Source organism: Gadus morhua, chromosome 2 (genome assembly GCF_902167405.1).
Source record: "Gadus morhua chromosome 2, gadMor3.0, whole genome shotgun sequence".
Lineage (NCBI taxonomy): Eukaryota > Metazoa > Chordata > Actinopteri > Gadiformes > Gadidae > Gadus > Gadus morhua.
This window is the reverse complement of record NC_044049.1, coordinates 25,916,054-25,936,079: the sequence shown is the minus strand read 5'-3', so window position 1 is coordinate 25,936,079 and position 20,026 is coordinate 25,916,054. Positions and strand designations below refer to the sequence as shown.

General features: G+C 49.8%; 1 protein-coding gene across 1 annotated transcript; it reads right to left on the bottom strand.

The window, feature by feature from the left end:
* Positions 1-2,462: 2,462 nt before the first annotated feature.
* Positions 2,463-18,365, bottom strand: LOC115557281 (E3 ubiquitin-protein ligase RBBP6). The gene is made up of 20 exons (XM_030374977.1): positions 17,809-18,365; positions 16,940-17,060; positions 14,855-14,906; positions 13,931-13,975; positions 12,926-13,014; positions 12,584-12,677; positions 12,307-12,446; positions 11,730-11,923; positions 10,759-10,862; positions 9,924-10,103; positions 9,519-9,673; positions 8,827-8,920; positions 8,010-8,079; positions 7,515-7,557; positions 6,910-7,350; positions 6,540-6,686; positions 5,131-5,250; positions 3,656-4,647; positions 2,910-3,415; positions 2,463-2,471 (listed from the first exon to the last, which is right to left on the bottom strand). The coding sequence occupies exons 1-20, from the start codon at positions 17,972-17,974 to the stop codon at positions 2,463-2,465; spliced, it is 3,762 nt and encodes a 1,253-aa protein (XP_030230837.1). The 5' UTR covers positions 17,975-18,365.
* Positions 18,366-20,026: the final 1,661 nt, after the last annotated feature.

Genomic DNA, 20,026 nt, shown 5'->3' with positions numbered 1-20,026 from the left:
AAAACACAAAAAATCATTATTGTTGGTAGATTTTGTATTTATTTCTGACCAGAAAGAAAGAGTCCAACACATTTTGGTAAGCTATCCATCCACACAGCGTGTTTGATTTTAAACGAAAAAATCACAAAATTATAGTAGGCAGAGGGTTAAAGAAATTATAAATTCACAGTGCACATTTCATAACAGCAGCAAAATCCACGCAATCTTTCAGGACCTCAAAGTCCCCTCCATCGAGAACAACGATGTAGATTTACTCGTACATATTTAAGGCAATTAAAGCTGTGATGTTGCAGTATCGGACGCTCACAAAATCAGGCTTGACGGCTGACATCACAGTACATGAACTTTCATACTACAAAGGGCTTCCCACTCTGCTACTCAGTCAAGAATTATTCTTACCCCATTCATGGGCACAACGCTTTCGTCTGTCCCGCCGATCCCAAACCTACTTTGAGAGAAATAAATAGTAAACGTTCGTCATGAGTAAATAAATCTGCACCATAAATACATACACACCGTCCTGTTATTCAAGTAAGGATCATTTTGGCTAGTGCTTCAATCAAGGCACCAATGCGGAGGCGAGGAAATGAGCTTGGCATTGTTAAAATAGAAATGAAAAAATAAATAAATTACAATATAAATTAAACAAACAGGCCAAGCCCACTCTAGAACTAAGGCTAGTTGGTTAGAACCAACCGTAAACAAATGGTTCCCTGTTACTGATTGTTAGTTCATTTTTCTTCTCCGTTGCAACATTCTTCAACACGAAAATCTACAAGCAGCGGGTTTCTAAAGTAACAACAAAAAGTTGCACCTACACATGGCAAACACATTCTCAAACAAAACTCTTTTTTTTTTTCCTTGCGTTGTTCCCATATTGTATCGTATACTATCATCATCCCGCTCCTCGCCATGTGAGGGCGCTGTTGTTGTAAACACTAATGACCCCGCCCCTATTAAGGGAGCTGGTCTGTGATTGGCTCCTAGACCCTGTTCTGCTGGAACAGCGACGCCCCGCTGATGATCTTGATGTCGATGGGCTTCCGGGGCCGCAGGAGAGCGTTACGCCCCCCGGAGAACACGTCCAGCCGGGGCTTGTCCGGCGGCCCCCGTGCGGCCCCGGCGCCGTGGGGGTCCGCCCCGGGGCGCTGGGAGGAGGGGGGGCGCGGGTCCCTCCTCTCGGGGCCCTCTGCCGGGCTGCGGGGGTCCCTCTGCTCTCGGACGGGCTGGTGCTCCTGGTGGTCGTCGCGGTGACGACGATGCTGCGGTGAATGATGGTGGCGGTGGCGGCGGTGGTGCGGCCGTTGTTGTTCTTCCCCGGCCACGCCGTCCCGGGGCGTGGCCGAGGGCGCGTCCCGGCGGGCCGCGGGGGCCTTCCCGTCACGGCGGGACGCCGTGGCGTCGGGGTCACGGCGCCCGCGACTCCCCCCGCCGCCGTCGGCGCCGGAGACGCCCGCCGCGGCGGCCGGCGGGCGGGGAACGCCGTCGGGCTGGGAGAGCGAGGACGAGGAGGAGGAGGAGGAGCGGGACGAGGGCTGGGACTGGGACGGCCCGGGGCCGGCGGCGGCGCCGTCCTCGGGCTCCCGGCCCCTCGCGCCGCCGGCGGTCCGCGAGGAGGAGGAGGAGGAGGAGTGGGGACCTCTCTTCTCCGTCCCGCCGCTCGCCCGCTCGCTCTCCGTGGTTCTCCTCCTCTGGTCTCTGCCGCCCTCGCCTCCCCCTCCCCCCGCCCCCCCGGACCTCCCCCTGCCCGCCTCCCTCTCCCTCCCCCCCTCGGCCTCCCGCCCCCGCGGCGCTCTGGCCCCGTCCTCCGGGGCGACCCCGTCTCTAGCGACGGTCCTCTTGGTCGGCGCGGGGACGGGGACGGGGGCGGGGGCGGGGGCGGGGCCGGGCGCTGCGGGGGCGTCGCGTAGACGAGCCTCGCCGGACGCCGGCTCCTCCTTCCCCGCGGGGGGGCCCTCGTCCCCCGCCTCCAGCGGCGCCCACCTGGAGCGGACCTGGGGAGAGGGGAGAGGGGAGAGGGGAGAGGGGAGAGGGGAGAGGGGAGAGGGGACAGGGTCAGAACGGGGGCGGAGTCTCGCCGAGCCATCTGCTCCACCGGAGCCAATCACAATGTTGAGTTGACCACACATTATTTGCGAGTTGATGACATCAGCGGCGTTCTGAGTGGAGCCCCTGGGTCCTCACCTTCACGGGGGCCGCCGTGTCCTCGGGGTGGAGGAAGCCGTCCTGGCTACTGTGGTTCTCCAGGGTCTTCCTCTTCCTGTCCTGGCGGCCCTCGCTTCGATCCCTCCTACACACAGACACAGAACCAGGCAGCGTTAGGGCCCAGCTCTCCACGGTCCAGCTCTCTGACCAAGCCTCTTCTTGAGTCATCTCTACAAAGGAATTCATTTGCTATTAAAGTGCTCAAGATCTCCAACCCTGGGATGATCAACTATCAACTACTAGTTGTTTTCAAGGATTTAGAAGATCTGAAGAGGAAAGGGACAATATTCTGGTAAAATATAAGCATAATCAGCTCAGCCTAATGCTGAAAGATAAATCCATCATCATAGGTAAATAATGAAAGTACAGAAGGGAAGAACATTTTAAATATCGCTCAAGATACTGTGTGGTAGTTGTAGTAGCTGTGACTGAAATGAACAGAAGCTGTTCTGTTTCTTTGTGGGGTCACTGTGCAGCGTCACTAACCTAGCATGGATTGGCGTTTCCCCGGGAGCTGAGGTGCTTTGGCTTCTTCTTCCAGGGGCTTTGGTCCTCTCCCCGCCCACCTCCCCGTGCTCCTCACCCCGCCTCTTCCTCGCTCCTGCCCTCGACTCCTCCTTCTCCTCCTCCTCCAATACCTTGCCTCCATCAGCTCTCCTGCTCCTCTTCTTCTCCATCGTCTTCATCGCCTCTCCTCCACAAACGGGTGCCTCCGCGGCTCTCCGGACGGTGGTCAGTTGTTTTACTCCTCTGTTGTCGTCCACCACTTCCTCCCCGTCCTCCACTATGGGCGTGTCCTCGTTTTCATCTCCGGCGTCCATTCGCTCTTCCTCGACCGAGCTGCCGGCCGTCGGGTGAGACTCAGCCACCTTCTGGACCTCCTCCAGCTGGGTAAGGTTGATGTTGATGCTGATGGTCTTCCTCTGGGGGTTCCTCACCTTCGTCACCCCTTCCCAGAGGGGGTTCTCCGTCGGTGCTCCACGGGGGGGCGCTTCCTTCTCGACGGCGTTCGGTTTACCCCCGTGCCTCGGGTCGTCTCCGTCCTGCCCTGACTTTGCGTTCTCGCTCCTGTGCGAGGAGTCGAGGTGCCGGCCGTCCAGAGGAACGTCCTTCCTCAGGGACTCGCTGCTCCTCTCCTCTGCCTGTCTCTTTTTCCTCCCCGACCTGGAGTGATCCGGGCGTGGCTCGCCATGCTTTGGTCTGCCCGCCTCTGGAGCGCGGCTGGGCTCTGTGGACACTCCCTCATCGCCTGGATGTCTCTGGCCCTCCCTCCCCCCATCGGCTCTCTGGCCCTCCCTCCCCCCATCGGCTCTCTGGCCCTCCCTCCCTCCATCGCCTCTCTGGCCCTCCCTCCCCCCATCGGCTCTCTGGCCCTCCCTCCCCCCATCGGCTCTCTGGCCCTCCCTCCCTCCATCGCCTCTCTGGCCCTCCCTCCCCCCATCGGCTCTCTGGCCCTCCCTCCCCCCATCGCCTCTCTGGCCCTCCCTCCCTCCATCGCCTCTCTGGCCCTCCCTCCCCCCATCGGCTCTCTGGCCCTCCCTTCCGCCGTCGGCCCTCAGCGTCCCAGCGTAGGGTCGGTCCCAGGCCTCGTCCCCTGGCTCCGCCCGGCTGCAGACCCCCGGGTTGTGTAGCGGGGTACCCGGGCTGTCATGGTTGCTCCCCCCGTCCCAGCGGCCGCGACCGGACGAGGAGGAGAAGGAGGCGCCCAGAGGCGGGGCCTCCTCCGCCCCGCCCCCGTCCGCCCGCTCCCTCTCGCTCCGCCTCCTCTTCTTCTTCTTGTGCGTCGGGTCGTCGGGACCCCTGGAGGCCGGCGCGCGGGGGGCCGGCTCCCTGTCCTCGGCCTCCTCCCGGTACGACGCCTGGTGCCCGAACATCTCCGAGCACCTCTGCTGGTAGGTCAGCGAGCCCGAGTCCTCGTCGCTGCCCGGGGAGGGGCTGCGGTTGGGCGACCGTCGGGGGGGGGAGCGGCTCCTCTTGGCGGGGAGCCGGCCGGGGCGGTGGTTGGGCGCCGGGCGGCCGCAGGCGGGGCGGGGCGTGGGCAGGAGGGGCGGCGGCTGGAGGTGGTGGGGCGTCCCGGTGTAGTTGCCAAAGTACTTGTCGTACCACTGCAGGTACTCCGTCTCCCACTGGCGGAAGCGCTGGGCGTCGCAGCCCGCGAGTTGCGGGTGGCGGTCGCAGGCCGGCGAGCCCCGCCGCCCTGGGTCGCCGTGGTGATCGTGGTGACTCCCGGCGCGGCGGCGGTGGTGGCGGCAGCGCGACGCCTTCCGCCGGGACCCCCGGGACCGAGAGCGGGACCTGGACCGCGTCTGGGGGCTCCTCCGGCGGCGGGACGGGGAGGACGAGGGCGGCGTCGGGGAGCGGGACCGCTTGTAGCCGTGGTGATGGGAGCGGTCGCCGTGGCGACGGGCGGAGCTCCGTCTGTGGCGTGGGCGGGACCTTGATCTGGAGACGAAAGGAAAGGACGTCATTGGCTGAGGATCCTCCGTTTGGCCCGTTTATCTGCACCTAGATCTGCACCTAGATCTGGACCTAGATCTGCACCTAGATCTGCACCTAGATCTGCACCTAGATCTCCACCTAGATCTCCACCTAGATCTGCACCTAGATCTGCACCTAGAACTGCACCTAGTACTGGACCTAGATCTGCACCTAGATCTGCACCTAGATCTGCACCTAGATCTGCACCTAGATCTGCACCTAGATCTGCACCTAGAACTGCACCTAGAACTGCACCTAGATCTGGACCTAGATCTGCACCTAGATCTGCACCTAGATCTGCACCTAGATCTGCACCTAGATCTGCACCTAGATCTACACCTAGATCTGCACCTAGATCTGGACCTAGAACTGCACCTAGATCTGGACCTAGATCTGCAGCTAGATCTGCACCTAGATCTGGACCTAGAACTGCACCTAGATCTGGACCTAGATCTGCCTCTGGAGTGCGCGGGGCCCGGGGACCTGCTGGGGGACCTGGAGTAGCTCCTGGAGGCGGAGTAGGAGTCAGAGGACATCTGGCTGACGGAGGAGCTCCTCTGAGGCGACCTGGGAGAGAGCGACAGCAAAGGGAGACAGCGAATAAATACAACCGAGTCCTGTTCGTATGAAACACTCTGTCCCGCTTACAGTGCACCGAGGTTATACACGAGGAAGAAACCGGCCTTCTGCCCACAGCTAGCACTTATTACATTCAAACAACATTGAACCTTTAAAATGCTCAGTTTAACACCCTGGACTGGCCCAAGCCCCAGGGCCACACGGCAGACCAACAAGAACGGGGCCCGGCCGTCCTCAGGGGGACCCGGCATGGCTGGAGGGGAGAGGGGAGACAAAAGACTAAGACTTAGGCTGCATCCGAATACTCATACTTGCATACTATATAGTATGCATTTTGTAGTATGCGAAAAATATAGCGCGTCCGAATACTCAGTACGCATTCTGTAGTACGGAAGACGATTCCGAATGCGTACTACCGCCAAAGTGAACCACGGACCTCACTACGCTATCCCACAATGCAACCGGAGTCTGGTAACAAACGAAGAAGAGATGGCTGACCCGACACCACCAACAGCGGCTTTTTATTTGTGTGTGTGTGTGCGTGTGTGTGTGTTCAATAAAAAAGGAAAAATTAACTTCAATCGTCTTTTTCACAGAGTAACAAATAACTGTAAATGTATTATTATTCCAAAAAAATGACTTACCAAATGTCCACATATTTACATCATAACCTGCCGGTAAGTCGCTCTACGAGATGACCGACGACGACGCCTTCTAGCAGAGATATCCATTTCAAGAGCCATTCGCGTAGAAAGAGACATTTTTTATTTAATAGCAACGATAACAAGACGGAAAACAGGAACATTTTGCCGCCATCTGGGGGGAGATACGTCATCTCCAAACATCCGGTGGAGTTTCGGCGGTGTTCGGAAGCGTTCTACGCACCGTACTACACAGTCAAGTGTAGTATGGTCAAGTAGTACACACTGGACAGAAATAGTATGTACTAGGTATTCGGATGCAGCCTTAGTGTCGCCATTAGCTCAATCATTGAAGATGAGTAGTGTGGTTGTCTGCCATCGTGGGCGATAGGTGCTTCATCCCCGAGGAACGAGCTCTGCCACGCTGCCTCTCCCGAGGGAAGGGATGCAGGGCATGGCCAGTGGAAGGCTACAGAGGAGGAGGACTGGAGGGAGGGCATACTGCCGCACTGTGAGGAAGCTGAGCCAGGCTGGGAAGAGCCATTCCCAGCCTGGCTCTTCAGAGTGTCCCACGCCCACTAAGCGAGACACATGGGAGAGGACGGCGGACATGCCGGGGGGAGGGTGTGGACCGACCTGGAGTAGGACCGCCTCCTCTGCCTCTGCATCCGCCGGTACTCCAGCAGCTCTTTGGCGAAGTCCCCGCCCATCTCGTCCACGGCGGGCTGGGGCCTCTGCTGGCCCCGCCCGTCTCTGGTGGGCCCGCGGCCGGACGACGATCTGCTGGGGGAAGAGACGACGGCGACGGGGGGGTTTGAACCATACCCACGGAGCTGGCCTGTACCATGATGGGTAAGCGTTCCTCGAGGTGGTTCGGCCGGACTTACACACACGTTGTACTTATGGGTCATGCAAATGTATCCTAGAAAAAGGGCCTTTACTTAAGGATGAAGGTGTACACCCTAAGAACAACAACACGACAGCGACTGGAGCGGGCGGAGCTCACCTCTCTTTCATCCGCCGCCGCTGCTGGTGTCGGTACATCTCCTCCTTGGGGATGAGGGGGGGGATGGAGGAGGAGGAGGAGGCGGAGCAGGTGGAGGGGGGGAGAGCGGGGGGGTGGAGGGGGGGAGGGGGCACCGTGGGGCAGACGCCGGGCGGCAGGCCAGGGGGCGCCCAGGGAGGGGCCGTGAACGGGAACCCCGGCGGGAAGCCCGGGTACGGGGGGAAGGGCATGGAGGGGAAGGGGGAGGGTGGCGGGAGGTAGCGCTGAGGAGCGGCGGGCGGGGGGCCGGAGGGAGGGGGGCCGGAGGGCGGGGGGCCGGAGGGAGGGGGGCCGGAGGGCGGGGGGCCGGAGGGGGGTCGAGGGGGTGGGAGGGGCGGGCCGGGGCCCTCTCTGGGGTAGGGCCAACCCCCGCCGACGGCAGGAACGGAGGAGGTGGAGGAGCTGGGGGAGGGAGAGAGAGGGGGAGTCAGTAAACATGGAGGTGGGGGCTCTGAGGGAGAGTACAGGTGGGGGCTCTGAGGGAGAGTACAGGTGGGGGCTCTGAGGGAGAGGGTGCTTGTGTCTAAAAGCCCTCTGAATCGCCGGCTGAATCACCGCACACGTACCTCTCCTTGACGGGTGGCTGATCCGAGGGTCGGACTGTTGGGTCTGTAAGTGAAGTACAGATAATACCACATTAGCTTGACGCACAGAGCGTCTTCTCGGATGCTTGCACACAAAACTGGATCGATTTCGTTGTCCTGAATTACAGCGTTTAAATCACATTTGATCATTTGTGTAATTGGATTCACCCGCACCGTCAGCACGTTAAAGGTACGATATGTAACGAATGTGCTTTACACCTCGAGCAGATCAAACGTGATACGTCATCAAAGATTCAGGAAACATGCTTAGTCGACATACTGCCTTCTCCGACAACAAAGGAGGCCACACGATCTGGTATATAATTAGCAAACAACAAATAAACTCCAAATGCAAGCATTAGCTCGCATTTAGCATCGACTTACAGTGAATAACACGTTGTCGCTTGCCATTGTCTAGAATGATATATAATGCTAATGCTGCCATTACTAATTCTTGTATGGCCTGCTGTCACTCACATGTTGGGGACATTTGTGTATTTTTAGGGCTGATGGACTCCCGGTCTTCCGCCACTGGAACATGGTAACCCTTAGTAAGAAAACACACACACACACACACACACACACACACACACACACACACACACACACACACACACACACACACACACACACACACACACACACACACACACACACACACACACACACAAAGATTATTACAGGCTCTGTAATGACAGTTCAATCTAGCAATACCTAATACCGTGTGTGTGTTTGTGTGTGATTCGCTCTCCATTTATTGATTAAGGCATCATTAAGTAGTTAGTATTACAAGCATTGCACACATTACTGATGAAAATACAATTAATTTGGCCTTGAGGATACTGGATGATCCGTTTCACCCCCTGTTCCCTGAGTACTCCCTTCTCCTTTCGGGTCTACGCTATAGAATGCCTTGTGTTAAAACACACAGAGCACTGACATATTTTGTGCCTCGGAGTATTGAGTTGATTAACAGGTTTAAGAGAGCCACCCTGAAGTATGCATTATGCACTTTGAATGTTTAGTCTTTATCTTTTCATAATGTCTGTTATTATTATTGTGTCATTCTGTGTTCTGTGTAAGTCTCTCATTGTCTGAGTCTGTATGTGAACGGCTTTGTGCTGACATGTGCTTATGCTCTAAAGTGCAAGACTAATTCCCCTTGGGGCAATAAAGGTTTGATCTATCTTTTACAATGGTACATATTTTGATCAACATCTTTATATTTATATTCAGCCTGCGCGCGCGCGCACAGGCTGTGTGTGTGTGTGTGTGCGTGTGTGTGTGTGTGTACCGGGGCCATCAGTGGTGGTGCCTCCACAGGGGAGGAGGACCCAGAGGGGATGGAGGCCTCGGCTGCATCAACAGAAACCTCGGCCTCGGCCTCCCTGGAGGATGAAGACAGAACACACCTTTTTGGTCCACCGTACCTCACCCCATCATTTACACTCTCATCCCTTCATCCACACGACCACTAATGTTGTCCTGCAATACTATGACCATTTGGTATCATATCGGCAATAGAATGCAGCAGCCTTTGTGTTTATTTATCTCCAATGATCAGGTACTACTATCCACACTTCATGTTTCGCAAAATTAAATCAAGTCATATTTGACGTTGTGAATTATATCTAAATCTAGATCGCTCCAAGTAGTCCCGATCACCCGTTTTTAAACGGAACAGATCTGGGATTAAATATCTGTTCAGCACTCTGCCACGACATCATGCCCGGGAACGCTGCCCTCTAAGGTACCCGGAGCCCTGGTTGGAGAGCCCTGCTCTTCTTGATCCAATGTCACTACGCACAGCGACGAATAACAACCGTCTACGCACGAGGTAAGAAGGTGAAACATACACAGGCAGGCATGTGAACAACTATGACTGCGTAGCAGTCCTCTCGGAGCTCAGAAGCTTCATCTAATGCGAGGTTGTGCAAACATGTGGGCGCCCGCTGTGTGACCAGGTACGGCCGCGTGTGGACGTACGTGCTGCCGGGCACGTCCGGCTGGTTCTGCGGACGCGGCGGAGAGTTGACCGGAGTGCTGGAGGCAGATGAGGGGGCCGTTGCTACGGGAGACGGCGTGTTCGGTTGAGCCAATGGCGGGGTGTGTGCAGGCGGTGGCCGGGACATCAGAGGGTCCTAAGAAGAGACCGAATCAATCGACAGAAACACCATCGCACAACCAGTCTTAAACCCTGAAAATCCTTTCATCATCTAATTGGTAAGCAAAACGCGATATTTTCACAATAAAGGCGGGTGTTGTAGACTGGTGCTCACGCAACTGTTATCGAAACAATGGAACGCCACAGTGTTATGCCACGCCAGTAGCCAGTAGACTCTATGATTAACTTGGGAGTCAGAAAGCTTTAAGATCTTCCTAAGCTCCAACCTGCTGGTGGCGTGTTTGCTGGTAGGGCGTCTTGGGGCGGGTCTGGGTGGCAGAGACGGGGGGAGGGAGATTGGGGGCCGGGCTGGGGCTGGGGTTTGACGTCTGGGACGTCGGGGCGCTGGGTCCCGGTGTGGCCAGGCTGTTCTGGTTGCCCAGCTCGTTGTTGAAGCTGTTCACCGCCTGTGGGGAAAGATGGATGGGAAGAGACGCTTTAACCCCAATCCGCTCGTCTGTTAGAGAGCAGGTTGGGGTTAGGGATCTGACTCAGGGATGGCCATAGGCAGGCAACCCTATATGGAGATGATAATTAGTCAGAACTTACTTTATGATGTATTTTAAACTGTTTAAAAAGTGCTTCAACGGACAACATTGATAGAGATAAATCAATACCAAATGGGAATAATCTGAATTTGCATGAAGGAACTTCACAGGTCTATTTGGAAATAAGCATGTTAGAGATCATACATGAAATAAGAAGGGATGGAACGTAATGGCATGTTAATGCACATGAGTGCTTATAGTATTGAACAATAAAATCACATTAAAGCCTAATATAGAGGAAAATGGACGGCAAACTGGAAGAAACGTTGCAGTAATATTTATTTTAGGCAACGACCAGGACATCGATCGTTTTCATTCAATTGTTAGTGGAATGAAATGCACTTAAAACACTCCTAAAAGGAGACCTTTTGTTTTCAACTTAATGCAGCGATCCCGACGCGATATAAAAACATCAGAGCTCCTCATCAAGAAGCTCGATCAGTCTACTGAACCCCATCATCTAGCCCCCAAGGCCGTGCTCCTGTCCAGTAAGCCTGGCTTCCCCTGCTCTCACCTGTCGGAGGAACTTATTGGCTACCAGGGTGTCTGGAGAGACGTCCACCTTTGCGCAGGTGGGGCAGACGTGCTCGTCTGACTCCAGCAAGGCACTGCGGATGCCTGAGTAGCACAGCGACGGAGAGAGAGAAGATGGAGAGGGAGAGAAAGGAAAACCGGGAGGGGAGAGGAAGACCGAGTGAGTGAGTGTGTGTTCAAATGTACCGATTGATACTGAAGGACTAGTCTCAGCTTGTCCAGATATGCACGCACATGTGTGTCAATAGGACTACTATAATCCACGTTGGAAGACAATTAAAGTTTGTATTGTAAATCTGAAATATGCAAGTTAACACAGTTGTACATACATGTGCAGTATGTATTCATTTGATGATCTCTTCATGATATCTGTGTGTGAAGCTTGGCTGTCCAGTAATTAAAATACAATATAGGAGTTATATGGCTGACGCTGAGCTAGGCGATCTCACAATATCATCTACGTTTTAAGACAACTCCCCTGCTTCCACAACTTTATGATAATGTGTTTATTAAAAAAAGTGCTAGCATTTACATCAGTGACAAATCACATCATAAGATTGTGTGAGTGTGTGTGTCAATGCACAATCAAACAAAATGTTAAACCCATACAATTTTAGAATCAGAATTTTATTGACCTTGTGAAAATGTACACATTTTATTGGTGCAATACATTGGAAAGAAATCTTTAATGGAAAAACATGTGCAAAGAGTACATCCAACTTAAAAGGACAACAGAAGACAGATATACATTAACAAAATGGCATGAAGTGCAACACAGACGAGAAAAACACACACATGGATCTACACGTAGGATGTGTGCGTGTGCTGTGTGTGTGCGCTTTTCTGTATGTATGTGTGCGTGTGTGTGCATTTGTGCGTGTGCATGTTTGTTTTTCTGTACATGTCTGTATCTGTGTATGTGTGGGGCGTGGCCGGTTGCCAGGTACTCACAGTCATCACAGTAGCTGTTTCCACAGCAGGGGATGAGGACGGCGTCGTGGAGCATCTCCCTGCAGATGAGACACAGCAGCTCCGTGGGGACCGCCTCCTCCTCCTCCTTCTTCTCCTCCCCACCGGCGCCCGCGGCCGGGGGCAGGGGCGGCGCGAACGGAGGCCTCTCCTTCTTCCCCTTGGCATAGGCCTCGCTGGGGGACCGGCGCAGCCACACCGGCACACACACGGACAGACAACAACGATGAGCTCCCACGGGAAATTCACGCAAATTCAACCCTTGGTTGATGGATGTTGTGTCACAGTTTATAAACCTGACAAACCCCGAACGCATTATTACTTATAGCACGATACGGATTCATGCAAATTAATAAAAACATGAGTGAAACCTAGTTTGGTTTTGGAACAGCTTTAATACTAATTCACGGGAAACACACACTACTCTCTAGAAACAGCTGCATGTGTCCGTCTGTCTGTCGCATCGTCCCCTAACCCAAGAGAAACCCGATCACGGTCTGGAGCCAGGTAAGAACATGCAACGCGCTACAGAGTGCAGGACGTCGGCGGTGGTACTCACGCGTCTATAGTGGGAATTGCGTATCGACCGCAGTGGGTCAGCATGGCCCCCTTGATGTTGGGGTCGTCCACTTCCACCATGAAAGAGCGAGGGATGCCCGTGCTCTTCTTGATCTTGGGCAGGGACTCAAAGGTCTTGTCCTAAGCAAGGGGAGGCACACACACACATGATCAACCCCCTTGAAGTGCTCTCAAACTATCTGGCTCTCTTCACACACACGCACGCGCACACACACACACACACACACACACACACACTAAACCCGTCGTGCTCTCACCCCATTGGTGGGGCAGTTTCTGATGTGGTGACCATTCATCCCACATCGGAAACAGGTGTAGTTTGGTGGAGGAGGGCCGTGCTTCTTCACATAACTTCACACAGATGGGGAAGAGAAACGCATCCAAGTCGAAAAAGGTACAAATTAATAAAAGACGGCAAAAACCATTTTGTGGATGAGGAAAAAGAAACCGGGTGTGACACAAGGTAGAGGTATGATGTGAAAAATGAGTTAACCATTATACCAGACAACTTATGAAGACGAGCAGTCCACAGACACAACATAGCTAACATGATACCAACACGATTGTTTTCACGGTTTGAATGGGAGGGCCGGACTTACTTCATAGGGTCGTATTCATGGGTGGACTGGGACATCATGGCTTGGATTTTGTCCTCTTCAGACGCGTTTGCGTTGGCCAGATTGCAGGTCTGTGTGTGTGCGCACACGTGTTGGGATGGGGTAAGGGAGGGGGGGGGGTCACATGTGTGAAATGAGGGTCACTAAAGGGCCCACGCCTCCCCAAGCTGATTGAGACAACCAGATTTATCGCCTTTTATGCATGTCGACTTTCTACAATAAAAATGAGGGCATTGAAGCAGTGTCCACGTTCTCCTTTTCACTTTTTTAATACCCCAATTGAGTATTACAGGTTACAAGATAAATTGTTCAAAGGGTTCCTATTAAGCCATTAGGATTGAGTGTGATTAGCCATTACAAGCCGTTTGAAATTCTGCCTTTCTATGTGTTTTAGTGACTTCACAAGTGGGAGTTGTCACCTAGATGTATGATGAATAGATCAGCAACATTAGCTACAGTCCACTGGGTCCACTGATGTCGCCAAGGCACAGCAAAAGGCAGATTTTCAAAAGGCTTGTTATCACTAATCACACTCGGTGGTTAATCGGGGCCCTTTAATCCATACTCAACGTGAAGAAGTAAGAGTTGGTTATAATATTACATTTTCAAGACAACAAATATTGAATACAACTTTGCTCCGCAAACTGACTAAAGAAAAGCATGCAATCATGCTGTAGAACAATAATCAAAAAGTGAACAATAATCAAAATTCAACTTTATTTGAACCAGTCAAAACATGTAAAAACACACAGCCAAGTAATTTGAGCAAGTCTAATGTAAATGCTGTTGAGCTATTTTCCTAAATGTGCTTTATTTGAAATTTCTCTATAGAGAATAAGATTAGACACTCAAATGTTGTCTTTTTTTTCAACAGTACCTCGCAAAGTACAAATCATAAGCTACTAAAATCCTATATGGTATAATTCTATGTGCATCGATTTATGTCACTGGCAAATAAGAAGTCATAAACAGAACTGAAGAGTATACCTGGGAGAGAAGGGTGAGGGATCTGGAAAAACTCTGGTTATCCATCTGTTGGAAGGACACAACATTAGTCAAGGATAGACTCAAGCCATTCATCCAGTAAGTGTATTGGATGGAAAAAAACTAGGTCACATGTTTGGTTCCAAATAAGGGAAGGTTTGGGCACATGCAAGTGGTAAAAAAAAGACCACAATCGAAAACACATTCAAATTGATTAAACCATGAACATGAATACATGAACTTTCGGTTTCTATTTTCAGTTTCTAGAAACTATGGGGTCAGACAGAAGCCCGCACCTGCGTCATCAAATTTGACGGTGAATTCCCAAGTAGCCAACTCATATCTGAAAGCTAACTCGACAGTTGGCTTTGCCCATCTGGGAGGTAGAGTGCGACATGATAATGTCCCCCCCAGCCCGTTACTTTTCAAACACACCCCCCACCTCACCCTCTTTACACAGAGATTGTGAGTTTGCATAACAGGGACATTCTCTGTGGTCACAAACCACCTTTGACGGGAAAAATAAAGAGCATAATACAATTAAGAATAATGCAAACGTTTTATTAAGAAACATATTTTTCATCTCACTTAAAAATTACACATGTTTTATTTCTAGACAAAACAATATGTTTTCAAAGCTTTATGAAATTAGGCCATTGTTAGAACAATAGCCTTTTCCTTGGAAAAAAACCAACCCTAATGGCTATAATACATCTAACAGCAAGTTGTGACTCATGTAATGGTGGTGTGTGTTTGCATGTGTGTACACACACACACACACACACACACACACACACACACACACACACACACACACACACACACACACACACACACACACACACACACACACACACACACACACACACACACACTTTGTGAGTGCATTTGAGAAAGGCGGTTCAGGGTGCGTCCTGAGTTACATACTGCTTTGGTGGACCCAAAGGCCTGGTGGTGAAATTGGTTGTCGGAACGGTCACTGAAACAGCAAAGAAGAGCACCAGTATGAGTCAGGCAGACCCCTGCCTACTGTGTATAATCACATCAATGCCATGTTAAATAATGGCAACGGATCACATTGAATACCGTTTGGACAAGACTCGATTATTTCCCAACGCTAATGTCAATGATTTTTTAAATTTAGTGGATCGTAAAAACCCAACCTGCATGCATGTCGGTGGTTTGTCAAACATGCATGCAGGTTGGTAATATAATATCCAAAATCATGTTCACAGTGGTGATTATAGTCACACCCCACACACACACATAAAGCTTAAGGGTGGTTCCTTAGATAAACAGTTCAGTTGGCTAGACAGGGTTTATTTATAATGATTAAGGTCAACACAAGTCTGCAAGAAAGCACTGCTGCACACTCAATGCGTTTGTGGTTGACTGCTGAATAGCGTGAATAGCCTGCCGTGGATTCCCTACAGGGTGATCATAACAGATTCATCAAGCTGTGCCTCGGGCTGAAACTATCTCGATGGTTTCCGCTCGCGGTTCTACACCTGTTAGTTTCACTGCGAGAGGCGTTTCCGTTTGCTCAGCAAAATCACTCAGACTTTGAATTCCGTAATGATTGTTTGGTTAACTGAACCCAATAAAAGATAAGCCTTGTGTTTCAAATGCTTAGGACGGAATTGCTTATAACTAGAGCTGTCAGAATTAAAATATTTAATCGTGATTAATCGCATTAATGTCATAGTTAACTCTAATTAATCGCAAATTCTTTTTCTATGCTAAATATCCCTTGATTTTTTTGTCCCATAATTCTTCTCATTTTAATTCTCTTATCAACATGGTGAAGTGCATCGGCTTGCCTTGTGCAAATGATTTTTTATTGATAACAACATTGGCATATACACTGATCAAAACAGGACGATACAAAAAAAGAGCCTATAGTGCAATTAAACGACTGCTTTGAACAAATGTAATTTGAACATAGCAGTCAGGCTACTGCTTCTTTGTTTTGAGCCAAAGAAAAAAAAAATATTATTATTATTATTTTTTTTAATAAAATAATTGCGTTAATCGCGCGATAAAAAAATTAACGCCGTTAAATTTGGTTTGCGTTAACGCCGTTAATAACGCGTTTAACTGACAGCTCTACTTATAACATATGGCCCGAAACCTTGTTTTAATGCTTCCAGTTAAAATGGTATTGTTTTGCAGAGAGGGCATAGAGTGGCCTTTAGAATAGTGAAGAGTATATTTACTAGTTTGAAAACAGAATGAGGAGACATAATTAAATGCAAATTTTCTGGTAAGAATATACCACTTTATACTCTACATTAATATAACCTCAAAAGAGTAAACCAGATATTCAACTCCCACATGAGGAAGTACTACCTTTCATCCTATATCGTTCATTCTAGCTTAATCGTTTAGTTTAATCTACCGTGATCAGTTCCATACCTACTCTCTCGGAATGATTCGCGGTTTATGCATCACAGGAACATTACTACATCCGTTGATTAAACGTCGACCTGAAAGCTGATGCTGACGTTACGGACGTAGGGTTTTAAAGGGAGATTAGCTAATTGAGACATGATTGATTTTTAACTGACACCTTAACGTGCCCGAACACAGGCCCCGACAAACACCCACCTAAGGCCAGTATTCCGTAACCAGTATTGGCTGTTGTCAGCAGAAGTTTTATTTTAGGAGAATATGTTAAACCGGTGTTGGCCAACATTGGGAAGTTGGGTGTTGGGGTTTGTTGGGGCAGTGTGCAAGCCTCTACATGGATTGAGCAGTCTACTGCAAACCAAGCCATGCAAATTGGATGCATGATAATTCCAGGAAAGTAGTAAAAAATGATACATATATTTTTTTATTATTATTATTATCATCTCACAGCTGTTAACAGTCAACCATTTCACTACAATTCATGTTTATGATACATTTCCCATCAAAAATAATGAACGGAACCATGAATGAACTGAATTGCTCAGAAACATTGGTGACAATTTGTGAGTAGCATACAATACAGACTTAGCAGTTGACACTTACGTGGTCTTGGACATCGTCTTGGACGTCGTCTTGCTCCCCGATGACTTGACACCCACCATAGGGATTCTCCTCACAATAATAGAGGAGTTCTTAGCGATGAGATCCTCGTCATCTTTGTACTCTGAGGGGAGATGGAGAGGCAGTACATATCTAAAAAAAGGCTTTATAGTGTTTTAGTTGAACAAAGCCCTCATTTAGCGTAGGGCTCCATTGCTTCTTAATGACTTGGGGAATATGGATATGAAAAGATTTAGTTGAATGACAAACATGCGTTTCGCATGAATAAGCCATAACAATAAGGAACATAAAAATGAAAGGGACAGCTTATAATTCTCACTGCACAATATTATGTGTTCATTGTTATTCTAAACCCTTTTGTCTAGGCCTACATAAACATTATAACAATGTATATTTTAAATTATCTTTACAATACAAATATGCAATTTAGATTGTTCTACCAAGAAGTGAATACAAATTAATTATTTTGTTTATCATATAGCCACAGCTTTTACTACGTTTGGACGATCCAACATTATCAGGGAAACACACGCTATTTTTGGACAAGGGACTATTTGTTATCACACGAGTAACAGGCTACTTATCCAAACGTTAACTTATTGAATAAAGAGTGGTCGTGGCAAAGGTTTCAATGCATTAGGACCATCGCCATGGCGTGACTCTCTACCCACAAGCTTCTGCCCTCATCCAGACCCAGGTGACGCAACCCTCGGACCACAGTAACCCACCAGCTGTCACTTAAGAACCACGTGGATCCAGACCGACTAAACCGAACCCAAACCCATTCCCCCCCCCCCCCCCAACCCATTAAAGAACGGTTGATCCACCCGTCTACCGAGGCGTCAAATTACCTTCCTTCGTCTGCGCGTTGGTGATCTGCAGGTCGCAGTCGGCGGCTCGAAGTTTCTCCCGGTCCATGATCTGCCTCTTCAGGTCTTTCAGCGTGATGTTGAGGCCGTCGAACACCATCGTGTCGTATTTTAGTTTAGAGGAGAATTTGTAATGGACGTGAGCCATGTTGACAGAACCAAGACCCCGGTCCTGACGGTTAGCAAATAAATAGTCGAGGCAAAAACGGTGACAACAGAGTGGCGCCTAGTTATTCGACTTTACAGACTTGCCAATCAAGTCTGCAAGCTAGCAGGTGTTAGCCGCCGGTTACAGTGGATGCCGACGAGACAGGCTAATAACAAGCCGCGTTCTGCTCTACTTCGGCCAAACTGTCGGGACGAGGTAGCCAGCGACACACCACTAGCATCAGACCTTCAAAATAAAGAAGATGTGACCAATTCCGACTCGGGTTTAACTTTTATTCTCTCCCATGCTGCATGCTGGATGCAGCGCTCGTTGACAGAAACTACCAGCTGTTTCCACCAGCAACGACTCGTCATCACATGATCACCGGGGCACGAGGCGTCGAGCCGGCTGCACACACACACACACACACACACACACACACACACACACACACACACACACACACACACACACACACACACACACACACACACACACACACACACACACACACACACACACACACACACACACAGTGGTGATTAACGCATGTATGTTTTTTATTCATTTATTTATATTTATATATTCAGCTTTGAATTCGGGATCCGTACAGCTGCGAAAAACTTGAGATGTGACGTTGTTTGTTTTTATAAAGCGAAAAATAATTCTTTGCTCTCGTTTGGCTTTCACTCGTATATTTCAGAAATAGGCTACCAGAAATTAAGGTCGTAAAAACAAGCCAGTCAACATTTGTATGGTTTCGTTTATCCTCCACTATAATTGCTGTGTAACAGCTTCTGTGTTAGGTCAGAGAAGGAAGTTGCTCTAGCGTTGATGGTCCAAGAGCCACGCCGTGCACAATGCGTCCTGGGTTTAGGCCAACTTCGGCCCGTGGGAAGGATGTGTCGCACCGATGACAGTGCAACTTACAAAACACCACTTAAACCGTGTCTATGAGCAATCTAACACCGAGGGGTTTAAAAGGCTGCAGTCTAAGGATATATCTGCCTGCATTCCTGTATGTCTGTCTCAGCTTGATTCAAAAGCTCAGGAGGCAAAGCAGGTTAACTGTTTAAATTGCTGGGTTGCTAGTTTCATTTCTATGATTATGACCCGTCTCTGATTCAGGTCCATATATTAAAGTATACCCCTGACTGTAAATATAAGTTCTAGGCTATTCATTTATATCATTGTATCTCATAGTTTGATACAAATTGTCATGCGATGCATTGGCAAATTCGGTCCTTACTGTTACATAGAAATCATAGTAATCTGCTGTCACTCCAACTGTTCCTTATCCGTCCACTAGATGTCCCCATTGGTTAAAGGTACGCGCCGACAGACATTTTTCTGTCTTCAGTAGAGTTGTAATCAATCATACTATGCTTTTTCGCTTTTTCCCTTTCCTTTAGTGAGTTAAATTACTATTTGAATAGTATATTTTAAAGATAATGTGTGACGACCTGGTGTTCATCTTTGATGAGGTGTTTTAGGACACAACGCCATTTATTGAGTTCATCCTGTCATACCAATATGAGGATGAGCGGTCGCAGGAGTTAGCAGTTGCCCACCATGACTCCCATTTCAGTCAAGGGGCAGTTGGAATCCCACCTACTGTCCAACCGGATCAGGAAACTTCTGGTGTGTCCAGAGAACGAAACTGCTCCAGCTGCAGATTGTTTACATATACATGCAAAAGAAAAAAAAAGTAATTTTGAGAAAAAAGTTGATTCCTAATTTTTTCACTTATTATTTGCATCCTGTGGTATAATGATCCTCACTGTTCTTTGTTGTTATTTTACTTTAGACAACAAAATGACTAATCTTCTGCGCTACACCTCAAAGGTCCATATTCAGCTGTATACTGTATAGCTGTAGATGTTCCGCAGAGTGAAGGGACTCACAGTCAGGCTCTAGGCCTGCATGTGGATGGTGTACCTTGCATCTCTATCGGGGACTGGGATGTGCCTCATTCGTCTTACAACCTAATACTGAGTTACAGTGTTATATTTTGTACTAAAGGTGAACCAATCCATATATATATATATATAC